The sequence below is a fragment of the Vigna unguiculata genome, chromosome 7, assembly GCF_037176805.1.
Source record: "Vigna unguiculata cultivar grain cowpea cultivar isolate G323 ecotype 2 chromosome 7, ASM3717680v1, whole genome shotgun sequence".
Lineage (NCBI taxonomy): Eukaryota > Viridiplantae > Streptophyta > Magnoliopsida > Fabales > Fabaceae > Vigna > Vigna unguiculata.
In genome coordinates, this window is record NC_140798.1 from 32,436,214 (window position 1) to 32,454,039 (window position 17,826).

At 33.6% G+C, this 17,826-nt stretch overlaps 4 protein-coding genes across 8 annotated transcripts; 2 read left to right on the forward strand and 2 right to left on the reverse strand.

Moving 5' to 3' along the window:
* Positions 1 to 272: 272 nt before the first annotated feature.
* Positions 273 to 1,852, reverse strand: LOC114191118 (galactinol synthase 2-like). Its single transcript, XM_028080299.2, has 4 exons — positions 1,425 to 1,852; positions 1,016 to 1,336; positions 785 to 919; positions 273 to 688 (listed from the first exon to the last, which is right to left on the reverse strand). Exons 1-4 carry the CDS (start codon positions 1,755 to 1,757, stop codon positions 491 to 493), a joined length of 987 nt encoding a protein of 328 aa, XP_027936100.1. The 5' UTR covers positions 1,758 to 1,852; the 3' UTR covers positions 273 to 490.
* A 1,934-nt stretch (positions 1,853 to 3,786) lies between these two features.
* On the forward strand, positions 3,787 to 8,206 carry LOC114191119 (Golgi apparatus membrane protein-like protein ECHIDNA). Of its 2 annotated transcripts, XM_028080302.2 has the most exons (6): positions 3,787 to 3,976; positions 4,281 to 4,337; positions 4,431 to 4,634; positions 4,759 to 4,818; positions 5,893 to 6,019; positions 7,890 to 8,206. In XM_028080302.2, exons 1-6 carry the CDS (start codon positions 3,962 to 3,964, stop codon positions 7,976 to 7,978), a joined length of 552 nt encoding a protein of 183 aa, XP_027936103.1. In that variant the 5' UTR covers positions 3,787 to 3,961; the 3' UTR covers positions 7,979 to 8,206. The 2 variants fall into 2 exon arrangements, with proteins under 2 accessions (XP_027936103.1, XP_027936102.1); XM_028080301.2 differs by having other exon boundaries at positions 4,281 to 4,634.
* A 902-nt stretch (positions 8,207 to 9,108) lies between these two features.
* Positions 9,109 to 11,499, forward strand: LOC114190040 (AP-3 complex subunit mu-like). Of its 4 annotated transcripts, XM_028078793.2 has the most exons (9): positions 9,163 to 9,322; positions 9,435 to 9,534; positions 9,618 to 9,728; positions 9,809 to 9,898; positions 9,999 to 10,246; positions 10,334 to 10,353; positions 10,441 to 10,543; positions 10,708 to 10,915; positions 11,128 to 11,499. In XM_028078793.2, exons 1-9 carry the CDS (start codon positions 9,288 to 9,290, stop codon positions 11,374 to 11,376), a joined length of 1,164 nt encoding a protein of 387 aa, XP_027934594.1. In that variant the 5' UTR covers positions 9,163 to 9,287; the 3' UTR covers positions 11,377 to 11,499. The 4 variants fall into 4 exon arrangements, 3 of the variants coding, with proteins under 3 accessions (XP_027934595.1, XP_027934594.1, XP_027934593.1); XM_028078794.2 differs by having other exon boundaries at positions 9,109 to 9,322; positions 9,661 to 9,728; positions 10,334 to 10,543; XR_003605761.2 differs by having other exon boundaries at positions 10,334 to 10,543; positions 10,708 to 11,035; positions 11,128 to 11,350.
* Positions 11,500 to 13,861: 2,362 nt separating this feature from the next.
* LOC114189626 (large ribosomal subunit protein uL18) lies at positions 13,862 to 16,370 on the reverse strand. The gene is made up of 9 exons (XM_028078248.2): positions 16,231 to 16,370; positions 15,719 to 15,788; positions 15,539 to 15,630; positions 15,235 to 15,361; positions 15,068 to 15,147; positions 14,877 to 14,993; positions 14,663 to 14,797; positions 14,390 to 14,559; positions 13,862 to 14,184 (listed from the first exon to the last, which is right to left on the reverse strand). The coding sequence occupies exons 1-9, from the start codon at positions 16,231 to 16,233 to the stop codon at positions 14,073 to 14,075; spliced, it is 906 nt and encodes a 301-aa protein (XP_027934049.1). The 5' UTR covers positions 16,234 to 16,370; the 3' UTR covers positions 13,862 to 14,072.
* Positions 16,371 to 17,826: the final 1,456 nt, after the last annotated feature.

Sequence of the window (17,826 nt, forward strand, 5' to 3'; positions counted from 1 at the left end):
TCTGATACCACATTCCTACTCCTTTAGAAGAAAATAAATTTTATATCTTATTAAATGTTCTAAAAAATTTTATAGTTACTCACAATTACATCTTATCAATATGTTTCATAGAATAAATTTATCTATGTTTAAAAACTAACATAAGATTAGATTTTATTTTTCGAAGAATGGTTCACCTTATGCAGTAAAATTTTAGGATTAATTTATTATTCAGTCGTAAAATTGAATTGGAACAAGTGCAGTATGAAGAAAAGTATGTGCATCATATAATGTATAGGAAATACCATTACTATTAGCAGATCCCTGTCATACCAAAATCTGGTTACAATGGCAGAGTTGAAAAAAAATAAAAATATGAAAGAGGACACATAAAAAAGGGTCCTCTTCACTGATTACAAATCCATAAAACTTAATGATCTATGTATGAGTCTTATATATATATATATAGTATCTGTACTTGGTGACACTTCCAAACACCAGCAAAAGCACTTTAAGCAGCAGATGGAGCAGGAACGTAATTCAGTCCACCAGCCTCCAAAAGCGCTTCTGTGAATCTTTCTGCATTCAGTGAATAGTTATAATCCAAAGTCTCATCCTCATATATATCCCACCACTTCTTCACTAACATCTTTATATCTTCTCTCTGCATGTTCTCCTCTTTCCCAGTATACCTCCAAGGCTTTGATCCCTGTCACACCAATGCAACTAAATTAATAAACATTATACAACTATAACAGATTCCAACTTCATTTCAATCAAAATTGAACCAAAATTGAACCCTCACCGCAGCACAGTAATGAACCACCTTAACTTTCTCAAGCTCAACATTCTCAGGATGACGCCATAACATGGCCAACACAAGATTGTACACATTAGGAATTGGCCTATACTTATCCTTGAAGTACATGTTCAGAAAATCCTGCAACACAATACACAAAATAATCCATCATAACTATACTGTTTCTGTCATCACCGAATTTAACACTATCATATTTGTTGTATCAGTAATTCGTACTTGTTCAGCAAAGGAAGTGGGCTTGGTGACTTGGACTGTTTGAAGAAGGTCCTTGTAGGTAGCCAGATTGGGCTGGTAAACAAACATCCCAGCGTTGAAATAGAGAGGAGGCTTGGGCCCAAAGTTAGTGGGCCACTGAACCTTATCAGGGCACTGCTGACAGTAATGGATCTTATACTGCGGAGTATGGGCCCAAGTGGGCTCACAGAAACAATCCTTCACCGCGTAGAAGTAGTTGTCAGGCAAGTCGAACAAGTGGTCGATGTTGTCAAACACTTGGATGTCACCATCTAGGTAAATCATCTTAGAGTATTCCACAAACTGAAACATTTTGCAAGAAAACAAACACATTAATACATGTTCTAAGAAAATGAGAAAAAGAAGAAAAATTAAAAGTTGATGTATTTACCTCCCAGATTCTTAGCTTGGAGTAGTTGATGACGTAATATGCCATGGCGAACTGGGTCTGGTTTTCCGGAGGGTACACGGGCTCAATCTCTCTGACAATGCAGCCTTGGGAGATGAGGATGTTGCGATGCTCTTCAGGAACATCCGGTAACATTGCTACCACCAGAGGGTACATGCTCTTCACCTTCCGAAGACCTTTCGCCAACCCAACCACACCTTTCACGTAGTCACCGTTTCCGGCGAGGAAGGTGACGTAGGCACGGCCACCACCCTCGGCGGTTTTAGCTTCAGCTTTGGTGAGGTTGGGTTTCACGGTGGTCATAACAGGGGCCATGGTGTCAGTGAGTGGTTTTACTTGCTTCAAGGGTTTTTTGTAGACAGACACTGGAAAGTTGCAAGGAAGATCTTGGTTTGTTGTAGTTGTGTTGGTCGGGAATTGGCGGTTCTTTATATAGAGCTCTGAAGGGTACTATCGTCATTAAGTACGCTGTTAATCCAACGGTTAGGAGATCGTTCTGGGATCGCACGGTGAATGATATCTAACGGATATCTTTCATTGATTGATTAAATTATAATTCCACTGATCACGCGGTTATAGATATAGTCTTTTCGCGGGTTAATCAATTAAGAAAATTATGAATCAATTTACATTATCCTTTTTGTCTACTTTTATAACATTAGAGGATTCTAGTATTCTTTCTGGGTGAATTATTGGCGTTATTAATTGCTGTTAGGTGTAGTTGTGATAAATCCTTGATTACGACGCATAATATAGAACAATAGCAATCGTAGCATGCGTGTTTTATCAACTGATCAATAAAATCCTGACACCAATGTAGCCAACAATTACAAGCAGAATCTTATGTCATTACAAGCAAATCGTAGTTTATTTATTTATCAGTGGAAAATTATAAAACATGAGTCAGAATCTTCAATTTCTTGTAAAGAAAACACTGTAATTTTTTACCATGCGAACGGGTTTTCTGTTTTAGTCAAAGTAGTTATTTTTCTGACTAAAATCCTTTGTGTTGAAATGCACATATGCAGGATAGAAAATTTAGAGTTTGAAAAGAAAAACCGACATCCAAAAATTTGGGAAAAGTTAAATTAAGGTGACATGATGATACGTAGATATATATGGTCATACATAAAGGAGAAAAGGAGAGTACAGATAGAATATCCGTTAAGAGGTTAACTGCCACCGCCCCAAATAGTGGATACCATCCACTACCGACTTCCACGTCGACCATTATTGGACACGTGGCATTGAATGAGGGTATTGTTGGGAAGTGTGCATATATTTGTGGGATCCATGAAATCCTTTGCGTGTGTAAACCAGGGTGGCGCTGTAAGGTGCAGAGAGAGCCACATGGCTGTTAGTTTAACTTCCTATCACCATCGTTTTCTGGTTTTGTTAGTTGGTGGAAAATCAACAAAAACGACCAAATCTAATTCATTTATGCGACTCCTTTTATTTATTATAAATTATAAAATATAGTAAGCTCACTAAACAAAATTTAATTTAAAAAACACGACACTAGTCCATGTTATAAGATGCCGCACGTAGCATGAAGAATAGTCAAAAAGCCAAGTGAAACGTAATTTTATATTTTTAGGATAATGCTTTGATTTTCGTTTTCCTACACCGACCATCTTAACTTTATGTTCAAAAGTGTTGCCCTCAATTTTGACAAAAGAAACTCACTGCCAACGCCTAGGAAACATCCTTCACAGGAATATTCTCTGAAATCCTAGATTCCTTTTTTCTTTAGATCTTATTTTGACGTCAAAATGAAAAAAAAAAAAAGCTTTGTAGAAAAATTTGATTGCTTTTCTATCTTTGTAGAGATGTATTAGTGAAATTCTAACACCGTAGAAGTAGGCACCACAAACACTCTACCATTCACAATTTGCTCGTTAAGTTTAAATACTCACACTTTCACTTTTATACAAGTTTCTGTAAACTTCTAACATGCACATGATTTTCACTGTTTTAAGTGAAAACTGCTTTTAGCAACTTTTAAACCTATGAAGCATGTATACTTTAAATGATCACTAGGATTATTTATATTTAATATTTCATAATACTTCAAAAGAAAAGAAAAAAAAAATCTGTTAGAAACTACAAAATATATACCGAAATGGGTAAGGGAACGTTAGAGCTTCCACCAGGCCCACTAATTTGTTTTACGGTTTGTACTGGGCTTGAAAGAAAGCCCAATTTGAAACTAATGTTTGTTCAAGTAAAGCCTAATCCAACCCAGAGCTCTTTTTGTTTTGCATTTTCCTTTTTTTTGAAAAAGCCCAATGAACATTTATCATTAGCCCAAGTAAAATCCCATTCCGGCACACACCGTTTTTGTTCTACAGTTTGCACTTCCTCGAAGTAAAGAAGTTCTTACTCCAAAAATATTTATTAAAGTGTTTTGAGAACAAATTTTGGTCCGAAATTGGTTGGAGGGTATGAGATCTGGTATGCTATAGTTCCCAAGAGTCTCTTTACTTGCAAGCTTCGTTCATTCTCTCTAATCTGTACACATGGATCCCAACCAGGTTAGTCAACCACCTTTCTACATTTCTTCGCAATTTCTAGATCTGGTGTTATCCAAGTTCTTTCATTCAATTTCCGTTCGTTTCTTGAAATAACGTTTATTTCATTTTTGTCCCCGAGATTATCTAACCAAACAACATACATGCTTAATTTCCTCTCATGATTTACAATGTCTTCGATTTTCTGCTCGATTTTTCACTTGTTGCACTGGACACTGAAAATGGATAGGTTTTATGACTCATCGTGGTATTTTGAATATTGATTCTTTCCAGATTTAATTGATTACATAAATTTTGTTGTGTGCAGCCTGTGGGTGAAAACTACGCTAATCCCAGGACTTGCTTCTTTCATGTCCTCTTCAAGGTTTTGTTTATCCAATTGTGCTCTTTAATATGTATTTTTATCCAAGCCATGTTCATTTCATTATGGCATAACTTTTTCTCTGGTATCTTGCAGGCCGCATCCTTGGCATTTTATATTCTCTCGGCCCTCTTTATCGATAACTTTGTCATCATTTTTGTGGTGACTGTCCTTCTTGCTGCCCTTGACTTTTGGGTAGTCAAGAATGTGAGTGGGCGAATTTTAGTTGGTTTGAGGTGGTGGAATGAAATCAATGATCTGGGTGAGAGTGTTTGGAAATTTGAGTGTCTTGACCATGAGGTAGGTAGTCCTTCTTCGGATCAGTGGCATTTTTGAAATGATATCTCTGTCATAGCAAAAGAACAAGCGCTTAATTCTTTATAGATATTTGCTTGCACCTTACACATTGATTTTACCCCTGCAGTCATTGTCTCGGATGAACAAGAAAGATTCTTGGCTTTTCTGGTGGACCCTGTACCTTACGGTAAGTAAATATAGATTGATTACCGTATGCAATGGCATTCCAGTTTTCTCTTGGATTCTTTAAAGTCAAAATGTGGGTGTTGGCAGTTTTGATAATGGGGGCTTTATGTAATAATATTGCTGATCAGATTCATTCACATGGTGCATGTGTTGGTTTGGATTAAATAGTATGCTAAATAGGTTAATACCCGCCAGATGGAGAGAAACTCTAGGAATTAACATGGCACGGTGTGTTAGTGCTTGGGGTCATTGCGTCTGAAAGGTGGTTCTGATGTGATGATGGGATGGCATGACCAACTTTCAACAAGATGCCATACTGAGTCTATGGTGTGCAGATTCTTGTGGTCATGCCATCGTGAATATCATGCTCACCACGCCATAGAGCCAAAAAACAGTTATGGTGGCAAATTCCCAGGAAAAAAATGGGCCATCTAACATGACATGTTAGACCCATATTCATGGATATACCCATGATCCATAAGTTCAAGGGAAACTGTGTTTACAATCTTCAGGAAACCCAAATCTTTCTCCTCAGTTTTCATTTTCAGCACTCACTCACTCCCATTCTCGTTCTTTCCTCGTCCACCTCTGCCAGCCTAGACTATATTTCCAACAGTTTCCTCCCTGTTTTTGGTTTTTATGCTCCCTGACCCCTTTTTTTCTCCTCCATATCCTTACCTTCTCTAGCTAGACACTTTTTTTTTTCTTTTTCTTTTTCTTTTCCCTTCCTTGGGTTGTTTTTTCATATTGATGCCGCACTCCATTTTTTTCCTAAGTGCTTATTTAGGTTCTAGTGTTCTGTGTCTAAAGTTTATGAATTGAGTTTTTTTTTTTGTACTGTTCTTTAACACGTTAGTTTTATGTTCGATTGTGTAGTTTTATAGCCACATTGCTTCCACTTTGAAATGCTACCCCATCTAGCATATTTTTATGGGCTTTTTTTACTTGTTTCCATAAACCATGATCTGTCATCAACAAAATTGCTTGTAATTTTTATACAATCCCCTCCGAGAAGATAAAATCATAATCATGATCAACATAAGAATTGATATTTTTTATTTGTATTTTTCTACAGGCTATTGCATGGATTTTTCTGGCAATATTCTCGCTCATAAGGCTTCAAGCTGATTATCTCCTTGTTGTTGGAGTTTGTCTGACCCTCAGCATTGCAAATATTGTTGGTTTTACCAAATGCAAAAAAGGTTAGTATGTTTACTGATAGTATTCTTAAAAGTGTATGTTTTACACTCATAATATTCAAAAATTGATTTGGAATGGAGGAATTATCTTCATATAATAATAAGATACATTTATTTTTATTGTTTATGATATACTATACATATATCTCATCATGAAGTTATTGAAGCTTAATCTTGCAGTGCCCTTTTCTCATCTCATTTCGAAAATTGTGAACTCTAATTTGCTGCACTCTCCTACTTCCTTTAAGGTTGTTGGCATATTAGGATGCTCACTAATAGATAATTCATGTTTAGAGTCCACCTCTTATTTGTGAACTGCCAATTTATGTTCTTTTTTTTCAATTCCCTGTTGGTGAAAGGGCTTCATTGTGCTCTTAATCTTATGTAGGGTGCTCTTAATCTCATTCTACATTCACAACGAATTGGAATATATTACTATTGAATTTCTGGCAAGCGCACCATTAGCATCAGTAGTTTTAAAAGTTAAAGTGTCAAATCCATGTGGACTATACTGAGAATTATACTAACTTTGATCCTTCTAGGCATAAAATAAACGATCAAGCATGAAGTGAGATTAAATAGAAATAACTTAAAAAAGTAAAATTTAAACACTACAATATTTTTTATGCTTTTTAAATGAGAAAGCTAGTCGGGTAGAAATATATGATAGATATTCTTGGGATTGGACTTTACCACCTCACTCTCCTGATTCATTAAGCTCAAAAATAAAGAGTTATACTCCAATTTCTTAAAGCAAACCCTAAGTATACTCCAATTTAGAAATTTAGAGTAAACCCTAAGTATACCCTATTGAATTACAAATCCTTGTCAAATTAATAAAATAAGCATGCATTGTGTTCAAGGGATTTGAAGATGATCAACCCATTCTCTTTCCCAGACAATGATTTATTGATTGTTTTATCTTAGGTCAAGAACTCATAAGAGTTTTCCAACCTCTTACAACTTCAACTAATTTATGATTGATTTGGCCACAATAAACAATAAGCATAAAGAGTAAACATCAATGGAGAGGAGTAATATAACATTGTACATAAATATAATCAAAAATACACAAGAGAATGAGGTGATTATATCTAATCCCGATAGAAGAGGGTTTGGTTACTCATGGAGTTGAATAACATGGAAGCAATGTTTTCATGCTCTTTGCCTATAGAACTCACTAGGCTAGGCTTATCTCTTGCTGGGCAAGACCTGATCCTCAATATATGGTAATCTTTGGTCTATGTTTTGGCTGAGCAAGGAGAAGACTGATTAAGAGCGAGGTCAATTCTGGGCAAGCAAGGAGTCATGTTAGCTTGGGTAGCTTTGCTTCTTCCATGTTCCTTTATTCACTAAATCCTACCAAAAGTGTTTGAAAATGTTAGATATATCAATATCAATAAAAAAGTATGATAAAGCTCTCTTTTCCTATAATTATAAAGATTAAAGAGAAAACTACGAGAGTCATCTTAAAGTATCTTAAAAAAATGAAATAAGTGCATATCATGCATAAGCATAAAGAATACTGTACAAAATAATTGCAGGGGGGTGTAAACGCCATGTGGAACGATATTCCTTTGTACTAGCACCCTGTTTGTGTCATATTGGGAGCTCCGAGTCTTGTATTTACTTATTGTATCAATATTTTCTGCATTCCATCCGGTTTAATTGATGTTACCACGGAGGCATGTTTCATTCTGAATGATTGTGATTTTTGTGAAACATACACGCCAAAGGAGTTCTCTATAAGTCTAGTTTTACTCATCTTGAGAAGAGTGGTTTCCAAACCTAACTGGAAGGATATTTCTTTATACTCGAAATGAATGGCTAAAAACTTGCAATGGTATAATAGAGCTTATTGGTTTTGTTTCAGATGCCAAGAAGCAGATTCAACAATTTGCCTCTCAGACAATTGCCACTCGGTTCTCATCTACCCTACAGTCAGCATTCAGTGTCGTCTGATTATGAAAGATGAAGTACAAGTTGAATTGAGATGCGGTGGAAGTTTGTACATGATTATACAGCACGTGCAAAGTTTTGTACTTTTATATTAAATGGCTTGAATGAGACTTTTATGATCGAATAGCAAAACAGTTCTTTTTAGGCGTAAATCATGTTTTTTCTTGTATTCTTTTTCCATTGAAGGATATTCAATATTGACTGCAAAAAAAATCCTTACGGCATATATAATCAGGATATTGACTCATGGAAGTGAATGATAATATATATTCACTGAAAAGAATATATGCAGAACTTGCATAAAATTTATGATTTAATTTTAATCACCTTTTCTTATCTACAGGTATAACTTCTAACTGTTTCTAACCACTTCAACACAGGACCAGGAAAATGGAGTTTCCGCGAATTTATTTGAAAAAAGATAAGTTAACAAAGTTTTTTTTACAAACTATGAGAAATTATCTATTTATGGAAAAAAGTACTACTGCATTACTTTTTTTTATTAAAAAGTAAAAAATTAATCTATTTTAATTCTATATATGAAAATTTTATCAAGTTTGTAAAACAAATTGTCAAAAAAGTAATTTTCCAATTTATTTGTTGCAGAACTTTCGAACTTAACATTTACGAAATAGTATAAATTCCTTCTTTTTGTTTCTTCCTTTTTTTTTTTACGTTTCATTTTCTCCTGTTTCTTCTCTGTAACACACTATTAATTATTTGGCGAAGTTCATTTCATAATTCAACTCCGACCTTTCCAATTTCCCTCTATCACAAGATTAATGTATTTTTTTTATTTAGTGTTTAAAAGTGTGTCAAATCATTTTGGTAATCATGAATATATCAATTTATAACAAATTATTTCTTTAACCAAATTATACAACTATCATGAATTAATTTTTAATATATCCAAAACAGAATTGATATAAAAAAATATTAATCATTCATAATTCATAGAATTAGTAAACATAAAAGTAAATTATATAGTTAAACACTTTAACTTTTGAGATTAAATGAACATGTGTGACTACGTGAAAAAAAAATTACAGCAATGTTGTATTGTGACAGAGTTTTGTAATAATTATTTAAAAATCAGATATAAAATTATTTGTATTTGATCTTCACATAGGAGTAAAGATAATAGTTTATTGGATATCCATGTCAGCAGGAAAGTTTGCCAGCTTCTTTGTGGTTGGAATCATTGCAAAGCTGACGAATTGTTTATAGTTTCACAGCAAACCAAAGTTCTTTCTCCTCTTCTTCACTACCAATTCTGCTTCCGATTTTGGGTTTACTCCTGAGAAAGACAGTGATGCTGCAGTGCATATTTCTCCTCTCAGATGCCGGGTAAGAAAAATCAAACTTCTTAATCTTCATTTTATTTTAAATCTGCTCTACTTGCTGCAAATTCAGTTAAATTTTATTGCAATTTTGAATTTGAATTTGATTCCATGTGAAGAGAGGTAGTGCTAGAGAAACAGCTTTCGGGGCACCGCGTCGATCGCTCCATTTGTGCCTGGTTCTGGGAACAAGCCGTTTCGCTTGGCGACTCCTTCAAGGTTTTTTTTTTTTCTTCTTTCAGAATTTTTAACTTCATTGACCTTATTTATTTGCGCTCTTCATTCAACTATTTTACTTTTAGCAACAACCAGTGATCACCTCTCATTCGCATTACATTTTCCAAGTTTTTCGCGATGGAATCACTTTTTTGGGGTGCACGCAAATTGAAATGCCACCCTTGATGGCCATTGAGGTATGTTTTATGCTACTCAGAATATGAAACCGAATGAATGCCACTCTGTATGATTTTTCCCTTAACTATGTCTTTTTTAGTTCCTTTGTAGGGTTGCTGATGTTCTCAATGATTATTTTGGGGCCTTAAACGAAGATATAATTAAAGACAACTTTGTCATTGTGTACGAGGTATTTGTCTCAAGTACTAATCTCTACTGATATATCTTTATCAATTGGTCTCTGTTGATTAGATGCAAACTTACCAGTTTACTTTGCGTTATTCTTTTAGCTGTTGGATGAGATGATAGACAATGGCTTCCCCTTAACTACAGAACCTAGTATCCTGCGAGAAATTATTAATCCACCAAATGTGGTTAACAAAGCTTTGAGTATTGTGACTGGTAGCAATTCAAATGTGAGTGATGCCCTTCCGAGGGCTACTGCATCTTGTATTCCCTGGAGAACAGCAGAGCCAAAGTACTCCAACAATGAAGTATATGTAGACCTTGTCGAAGAAATGGATGCGATTATTAACAGGTGTTTATACACATTCTTCTTTATCACTTCTTAAAATTTCACTTTTGATATTGATAATATTAACGCTGTTTTACTTTATTGATTCAGGGATGGAGGTTTGTTGAAATGTGAGATCTATGGTGAAGTTCAAGTAAATTCTCGTATTTCAGGTTTTCCTGATTTGACCCTTTCATTTACAAATCCTTCCATCCTAGATGATGTCAGGTTCCATCCGTGTGTTCGTTTTCGGCCTTGGGAGTCTCATCAAATTCTTTCTTTTGTGCCTCCTGATGGACAATTTAAGCTTATGAGTTACAGGTACAAAATCCTCTTGAGTGTTGCCTGGATCAAACTTTGAAAGCAGCATGTGTGAGCTTTGTTTCTCTTAGCTGTGTTTATCAAGCAAGAACCAAAATCTTTTCGGAAAAAGTTGTAATGGATTCTGAATGTTGTTTCAATAATTCAAGCACTTGACTTTTCAGAGTAAGAAAGTTGAAGAGCACACCAATATATGTAAAGCCGCAGTTAATATCTGATGGTGGGACATGCCGTCTTAGTGTAATGGTTGGAATAAGAAATGATCCTGGAAAGACAATCGACTCGGTTACTGTTCAGTTTCAGCTCCCTCCTTTCATCTTGTCAGCTGATCTCACTTCAAATCATGGAACAGTGACCATCCTTGCTAAAAAGGTACTTCAAATTTCGCTACCATCATCAGTGTTTCATATTGACAATTAATCATCCACTGTGATCAATCATCAAAGACAAGCTTCTGGGTCCATTTTTGCAACATCATTATAGATTGAAAAGGTTTTCATGCTTTCATCCAATTACAAATCCATTGGTGAGTGATTGCAAGTAAATTTTTATACTAACATTACTCTTTCTTTATATCATGGCAGACATGCATATGGTCCATTGGTCGGATTCCAAAAGATAAAGCTCCTTCCATGTCTGGATTATTGGTGATTGAAAGTGGTTTGGAGCGGCTTCATGTCTTCCCCTCATTTCAAGTGGGGTTTAGGATTATGGGTGTCGCCCTCTCTGGTCTGCAAATAGATAAACTGGATCTGAAGAATGCTGCAGCATACCGATTTTACAAAGGTTTTAGAGCTCTTACTCGGGCAGGTCAATTTGATGTAAGATCATAATTTATGATCTACCATAAGTCATTCTGTATAACACTAGGTGGTTTCTTTTGTAAAGTAAGTACACAATGTTTTGTTGTAGTCATGAGTTATTGATCCTTACGTATGCTTCTTTCCCATTATCAAGTGGCTGCATTTCTTATGTAGTTAGTATCTCAAAACTTTATTTAGACGTACAAAATTTTCATGCTCTTAATCTCATCTCATCACTATCCGATTTTGTTTATACATTTTGTTAGGAAGGAATAGCTTTTATCATAAATGGTTTAATATCGTACTAAAATATGTGGACTTCTATCGTTTGTGCTTCAAGATGTTGCATGCAGTATATAAGAAATTTTTTATTACAAGTATTCTTAATTCTTTGAGAAAATATATATTTTTTTAAAACCATGATATATAAATTTATCCAAGTTGTCTAATGCTATCAGTATGCGACAATAATTTATGTGATTATGTTTTGTTTGAATACTTTTCATCTTCTTAGTTTTATATATATATATATATATATATATATATATATATATATATATATATATAAAACTTGACATTAATACCAGTGTATCAACACATTATTTCTGTGTTCACAAACTTTTTAGTGTTTATAAATTAACGTATTATGAAACAATTAAATTAAATTGATAATTTAATTGAGCTGATTAATAAACATACATGGAATTATCTCTGAAAATTAAATAAAAAAAATACAAATATGTAAGTCGATTACATATAAACTAAATATTTTTTTCGTCCTCATTTTCGTAGTGTTTGTTGTGGATGATCCTCATTTCTACCAAATATATATAACGGTCCTCATTTTCGTAGTGTTTGTTACGGATGGTCCTCATTTTTACCAAATGTTTAAAATGGTCCTCATTTTTGTAGTGTTTAATTTAGTCATTTTCTGTGACGTCGTTTAAATCAGTAATGGAGGACTGTACAAGTTCCACTATTTGTATTACATTGTATTGGGGTATATTACGTGTACTGTACATGTGGGTTATTAACGTGACGATTTGTTCGTTTGATTTTAATTTTCCAGTTAATCATCATCGACGAGGTAAGTGTTTTGCTTTTGGGTTTAGGGTTTTCGGAGTTGTGATAAATTTTGCACATTTGAATCAGTTAGGGTTAGGGTTTTCATAATTCTGTTTTAGGATTTGTTTGTAGTTGGAATGTTGTGATATTCTCTCCATAGTTACAAATCAGGGTTAATCTCCCATTTCTCGTTGAACCACCAACATTGCACGAATTGCTACAACATTGTTGCCTACAACGATTACAATCAGAGTTAAAGGAAGAATATTGGATTGTGACATGGGATTGCAGGAAGAAGAAGATTGCAACAACACAAACCAATTGCCCAACAATTCATTTTCAAAACCATAGCTCACTTATTTATCTCCAAATATCTAATTACTACACTTGTATAATACACTCCAGGTACAAGGTAATACAAATAATGCCACCTGTTATTGATTTAAACGACGTCACAGAAAAGGACTAAATTAAACACGAATTGCGAAATGAGAACCATTTTAAATATTTGGTAAAAATGAGGACCATCCACAACAAATACTACGAAAATGAGGATCATTTTAAACATTTGATAAAAATGAGGACCATCCACGACAAAGACTACGAAAATGAAGAAAAAAAGGTATTTAAGCCTATAAATTAACATATCATGAAACAATTAAAATTAAAGTGAGAATTTAATTGAGCTGATAAATAAAAATACATGGAATTTATCTCTGAAAATTAAATAAAAAAAATACAAATATGTAAGTCAACTAAAACTATACATTACCTTGTCAAAAATATACCTAATTTCTTATGGGTTAGCCGAAAAAAAATACTAATATTTTTTTTTTCTAGAAATAAAATAAACACTTAACATTTTGTGTGAAAATTAAATATTCTTATTTAGTGATAGACAGATTGAACTAAAGTGAATGGTGGAACCCCTACTATACTTTTCATTCCACCTAAATTTTTTTGTGTAAATACTTGTTAATTATAAATATATTTCACTTTATTCTGAACTTTGATATTTATTTTTAAGGCATGCATGCTTTAAGATCAATTGTTATATTATTTTCATACACCGCATCACGCAGCTATCCATATAGTACTTTTGTTATCAACAAGTTTAAATTAAAATTAGAATAAAATAAACATAAAAATGAAGAATTAAAACTAAAAACAGCTATCAACCGAATGCAAATGAAAATAAATAAAATAAACATACACAGGAAGAATAAGTATTTCAAGGTGAAAAATTAAGAGCGTAATCTTAAACACGAAATTTCATCTGATATCGAAACTATATTTCCTAAGTGATTAACAGAATAATTAAATCACTCAACATCTCAAAATTACGTGATTTTTTTTCTTAAAATTCATCTTCGTTACTATCAACAATTATTATAGAAAGATTTTGCTATTTGTAACAAACTTTGAGAAACGACAAATACTACACGCTAGGTTTAAAAACTGTAAACAGCTTATTATACTACTAAAGAAAATATCTTGAATAAACCATTAAAATTAAATGTCAACACAAAAATCCAGGATGAAAACGAAATTGAGCAAAAATAAAGATACTCCACTCCAAAAGTATCCCAAAATTGTGATCTATATGCAAGTTAAAACACCTCCTATTAATGCAGCAATTAGACTGCGCCGATGATGAAGTTTCACTCATCATCATCATCATCTTCATCGACATCAGCGGCGGAGTTGAGAGCCTGCAAGCGTGCAACCAACTTGGCCTTTCTCTCTTCATAAGTAAGCTTCTTCAGGTTGTACCTACGCAAAGATGGAAATACTTTCAGAAACATTCTCCAAACCAGACATTACAAATGTCAAAGCAAATAATGTGCACAAACTAGATTAAAAACATATGTTTAATCTTGAAACTTATGCAAATCCGAAAAATTGATAGAAAATACATAGTTCATTATTTGTAGAATATATAAGCATTCTCAAAAATTATCATAGTGATTTAATTTACCTCTTGTGCTCCTTTGGTGGCTCTTTCTCAGATTTCTTGAAAGTAGGATCTGCACGGATGGCAGCATGAACCTTCTTGTAGAGCTCCTCTAGACCATCAGCCTCTATTCCACGCTTGATATACTCACTGAAGTGTGTCTGATATTTTTCTGGCTCATCTTCCATTAGGCTCTGCAAAAAAAGATAAAATGGTTTGCCTAGCTTATCCTTTGAAAATTCACAATAATGCTCGAAAACATTACACCAGCACGATGCTAAATAAAATATGCCATACCTTCATATAAGAAGCAACATGTCCACCAAAGACATATTTGCGGTGAACATCAGCATCAAGCTCCTTCTTATCCTTATCAAATCCAGCAAATCTTTTGTCACTGTGAGGAATATCCAAACCACCATCCAAAGCTCCCTGAAAAAGATTAAGATTATTCAATTTATCAACTAATAAAACATAAATCACACCAAGTAGCATATTGCGCATAGACTACCTTTAGGGCACCAAAAACACGATTTCCTGTGGTAGTCCTGATTAGACCAACATCTAGGAGAGCCCGGAATGGTCTCCTGGTATCAGCAGGTTCAACTGAATAATCCTCTCCAGTGGCCTAAAAAGTGAAACAAATCAACTAAATAAGAGGGAAAAACGAATATAAATACAGATCATAGCAAACGCCTATACCTCAACATTTCCTTCGTACTCCTCGTCCATTTCAAGCTTTTTGAGTACTCGACGGGCCAATAAGAGCCCAGTGCAATAAGCTGGTCACAGACCCAAAAGAGTGAGATATAGACACAAAACACTCAAACGATAAGAGGGTTGGGGAGATAAACTCTCGAAGAAAATACCTGCAGCATAATTTGTAAGGCCTACTTCAAGACCATAGCGTGGCAGCTCATGTGCATATGCTGAAGCAAGAACAATATCGCCAGCAATGCTAGCAGATGTTATTTGGGCGATGACGTCCTTGTTGGTCTAATAACAAGGTCAAGGTTTGTACACATACACATAACAAAACATATACCGGTAAAATAATTCACTTATTCACATGATATGCCCAATTATGTCTCAACATAAAAATAGGACGATTAATAAATTCTAAACACGTAAAACCATCTCGTCATAACATAAAATAAAATTAAAGTAGGATACAAATCGAACCACAAAGCGATATTTTGGAGTGTTGTACTTGTTCTTATCCTGGTTGATCAACCGAATCCTGGCTCGGTAATCGGTTTTCCCCTCTGCGATAATTAAAATTACAATTATAAAAAAATGTATGCAAGAAACAATATAAACATTAAACACGGAGAAACAAAACAAACAACACACCTCTTCTTCTCTTAAACTTCACTTGATATCTCTTGAAGTAGGCCCTTGATTTCTGAGCCTTAACAAACGCCTTTCGTATACACACAAATGTCGATACAAATTATGTCAGAAAGGAAACATCGGGTAATTCACGTACTTAGCAAATCTTTGTTTGAAAGAGATCCATTATATGTTACCAAACACATAAAAACTCGGAACAAAATAAGAAAACAATGGAACAAGATGCAAAACCCCATCATAATTGAAAACTTAAGAGGAGACGACCATTGAATTTGACACTTTGTTAGCAAGATGCGGTTAGCGGAACTCAGTTCCACGACCTACTTCTTTGATGCCGAGACTAGATTCGAAACAAGAGATTGCTCTTCTTATTCAGGGAAATATAACTGTAATTACCCAAAACCCTTACTATAATAAAGAACACAAACTCTAAAACATGTATAACTGATGTTCAAGTTCTGCACGAATACAGGACATCTGAGGAGATGAAAGAAGAAGAATCCAATACGCACCATTGTTGTGAAGCTCGGTCTCTTCGCTCCACTGATGGAAGAGTGAGAAAATTAGGGTTTGTCAATGTTTTGCTTATAAGACGTTGAGTTTTGGGTAGACTGGTTTGTTGTGGGCTTAGGGTTTTGTAGGCCCAAATAAGTTTATTCTTTTGGACTAACCTGCTGTTTGAAATCATGCACCATAATTTCTACATATACCCTAGAAATATCGCATGTGGCTTTTAACTTAATCGTTTCAAAAACAACATAGGAGGAATTACTTTTTGAACAATTAAGGAGCCTGTAATTGCTTTCTAGAGTCTAATATAAAAAGGTTTAATAATATTTTACAATTAAATTTAAAATTAACATTAATATTCAATATAGTAATTTGTAATATACGATTACCCACAGTGAAATATTTAAATAAATTTTACTCATTTTATATTAATACTAATTAGTTTAACAATTATTGTTGTGTTTGGATTGGAGTGTGAATTTAGAGGAGTGGATTTACATTGATTTGAGTTTATCTGCATGTAAATATGGGATTGTTTGAATTAAATGAAATATGGTATAATTTAAGTGGATATGAGTGAGAAGTTTATCAAAATTTATGTATGACCTGATTGATAAAATTTAATAAATTATAATTTTTAATAGAATAAATTATATGGTTACCATTTTACTCTTCAATGTAAATAAAAGAAATGATATTCAAATAAAATTAAAAATGTTATTTAAAATTACAAAAATATAGTTTATTCATATTATAATTAATAACTTAAAATAATTATTATTATTCTTAATTATAACTTGAAATAATTTATAATATAAACGGTTTAATTTTAACTCCACATTTATTTAAATATATTTTATTTTATAGAATTAATTTATTTACAAAATATATTTATAAAAATAATAATAATAATATTACTATTATTATATAATAATTATTATTATAATAATAATTAAAAATTAAAATTATATATAATAATAATAATAATAATAATAATAATATACAGTGTTATTAATATCCATATTGTGACATCCCATTTAAATAGAATAATTATACTAAGTTACAACATCACATAATTATAATAATAAAGAGCAATCAGATGAACAGTATGCATGGGGATTCACTATTACAGTCATCTCAGAAAGTATGTAAAAGATACCAAGGCACACCAAGGATGTCATACAAAACGTGTTAGACAAGAGTTTTACATTTTGCAAAAGAGTGTTCCTGGAACAAGGAATTACAAAAAGGCACTAGGGCCATGAAACTGGTCCTAAGAGCCACCGCTAAGAGGATAAGCTAAATTGCATCGCTGCTACCGTCAGATCCACCTTGAACATTTCTCCCCTCTGCTCCCACCAAAAGGTGATCATCGCAACAAGAAAATAAAGCAAGAACAAACAAAAATAAAAGGGTAAGCTAGTGAAAATACTCTTAACATAGTATAGCAGGCAAGTACTCAAGACAGTTCCAAACAAGCAACACAGCAGACACAAAATCATGTTATAGCAAACAAGCAGGACATTATGACTCAATTATCCGGATACATATAACAAGATCGGATTTACTGGACGCTTGCACTTATGGTGGCCTCTACT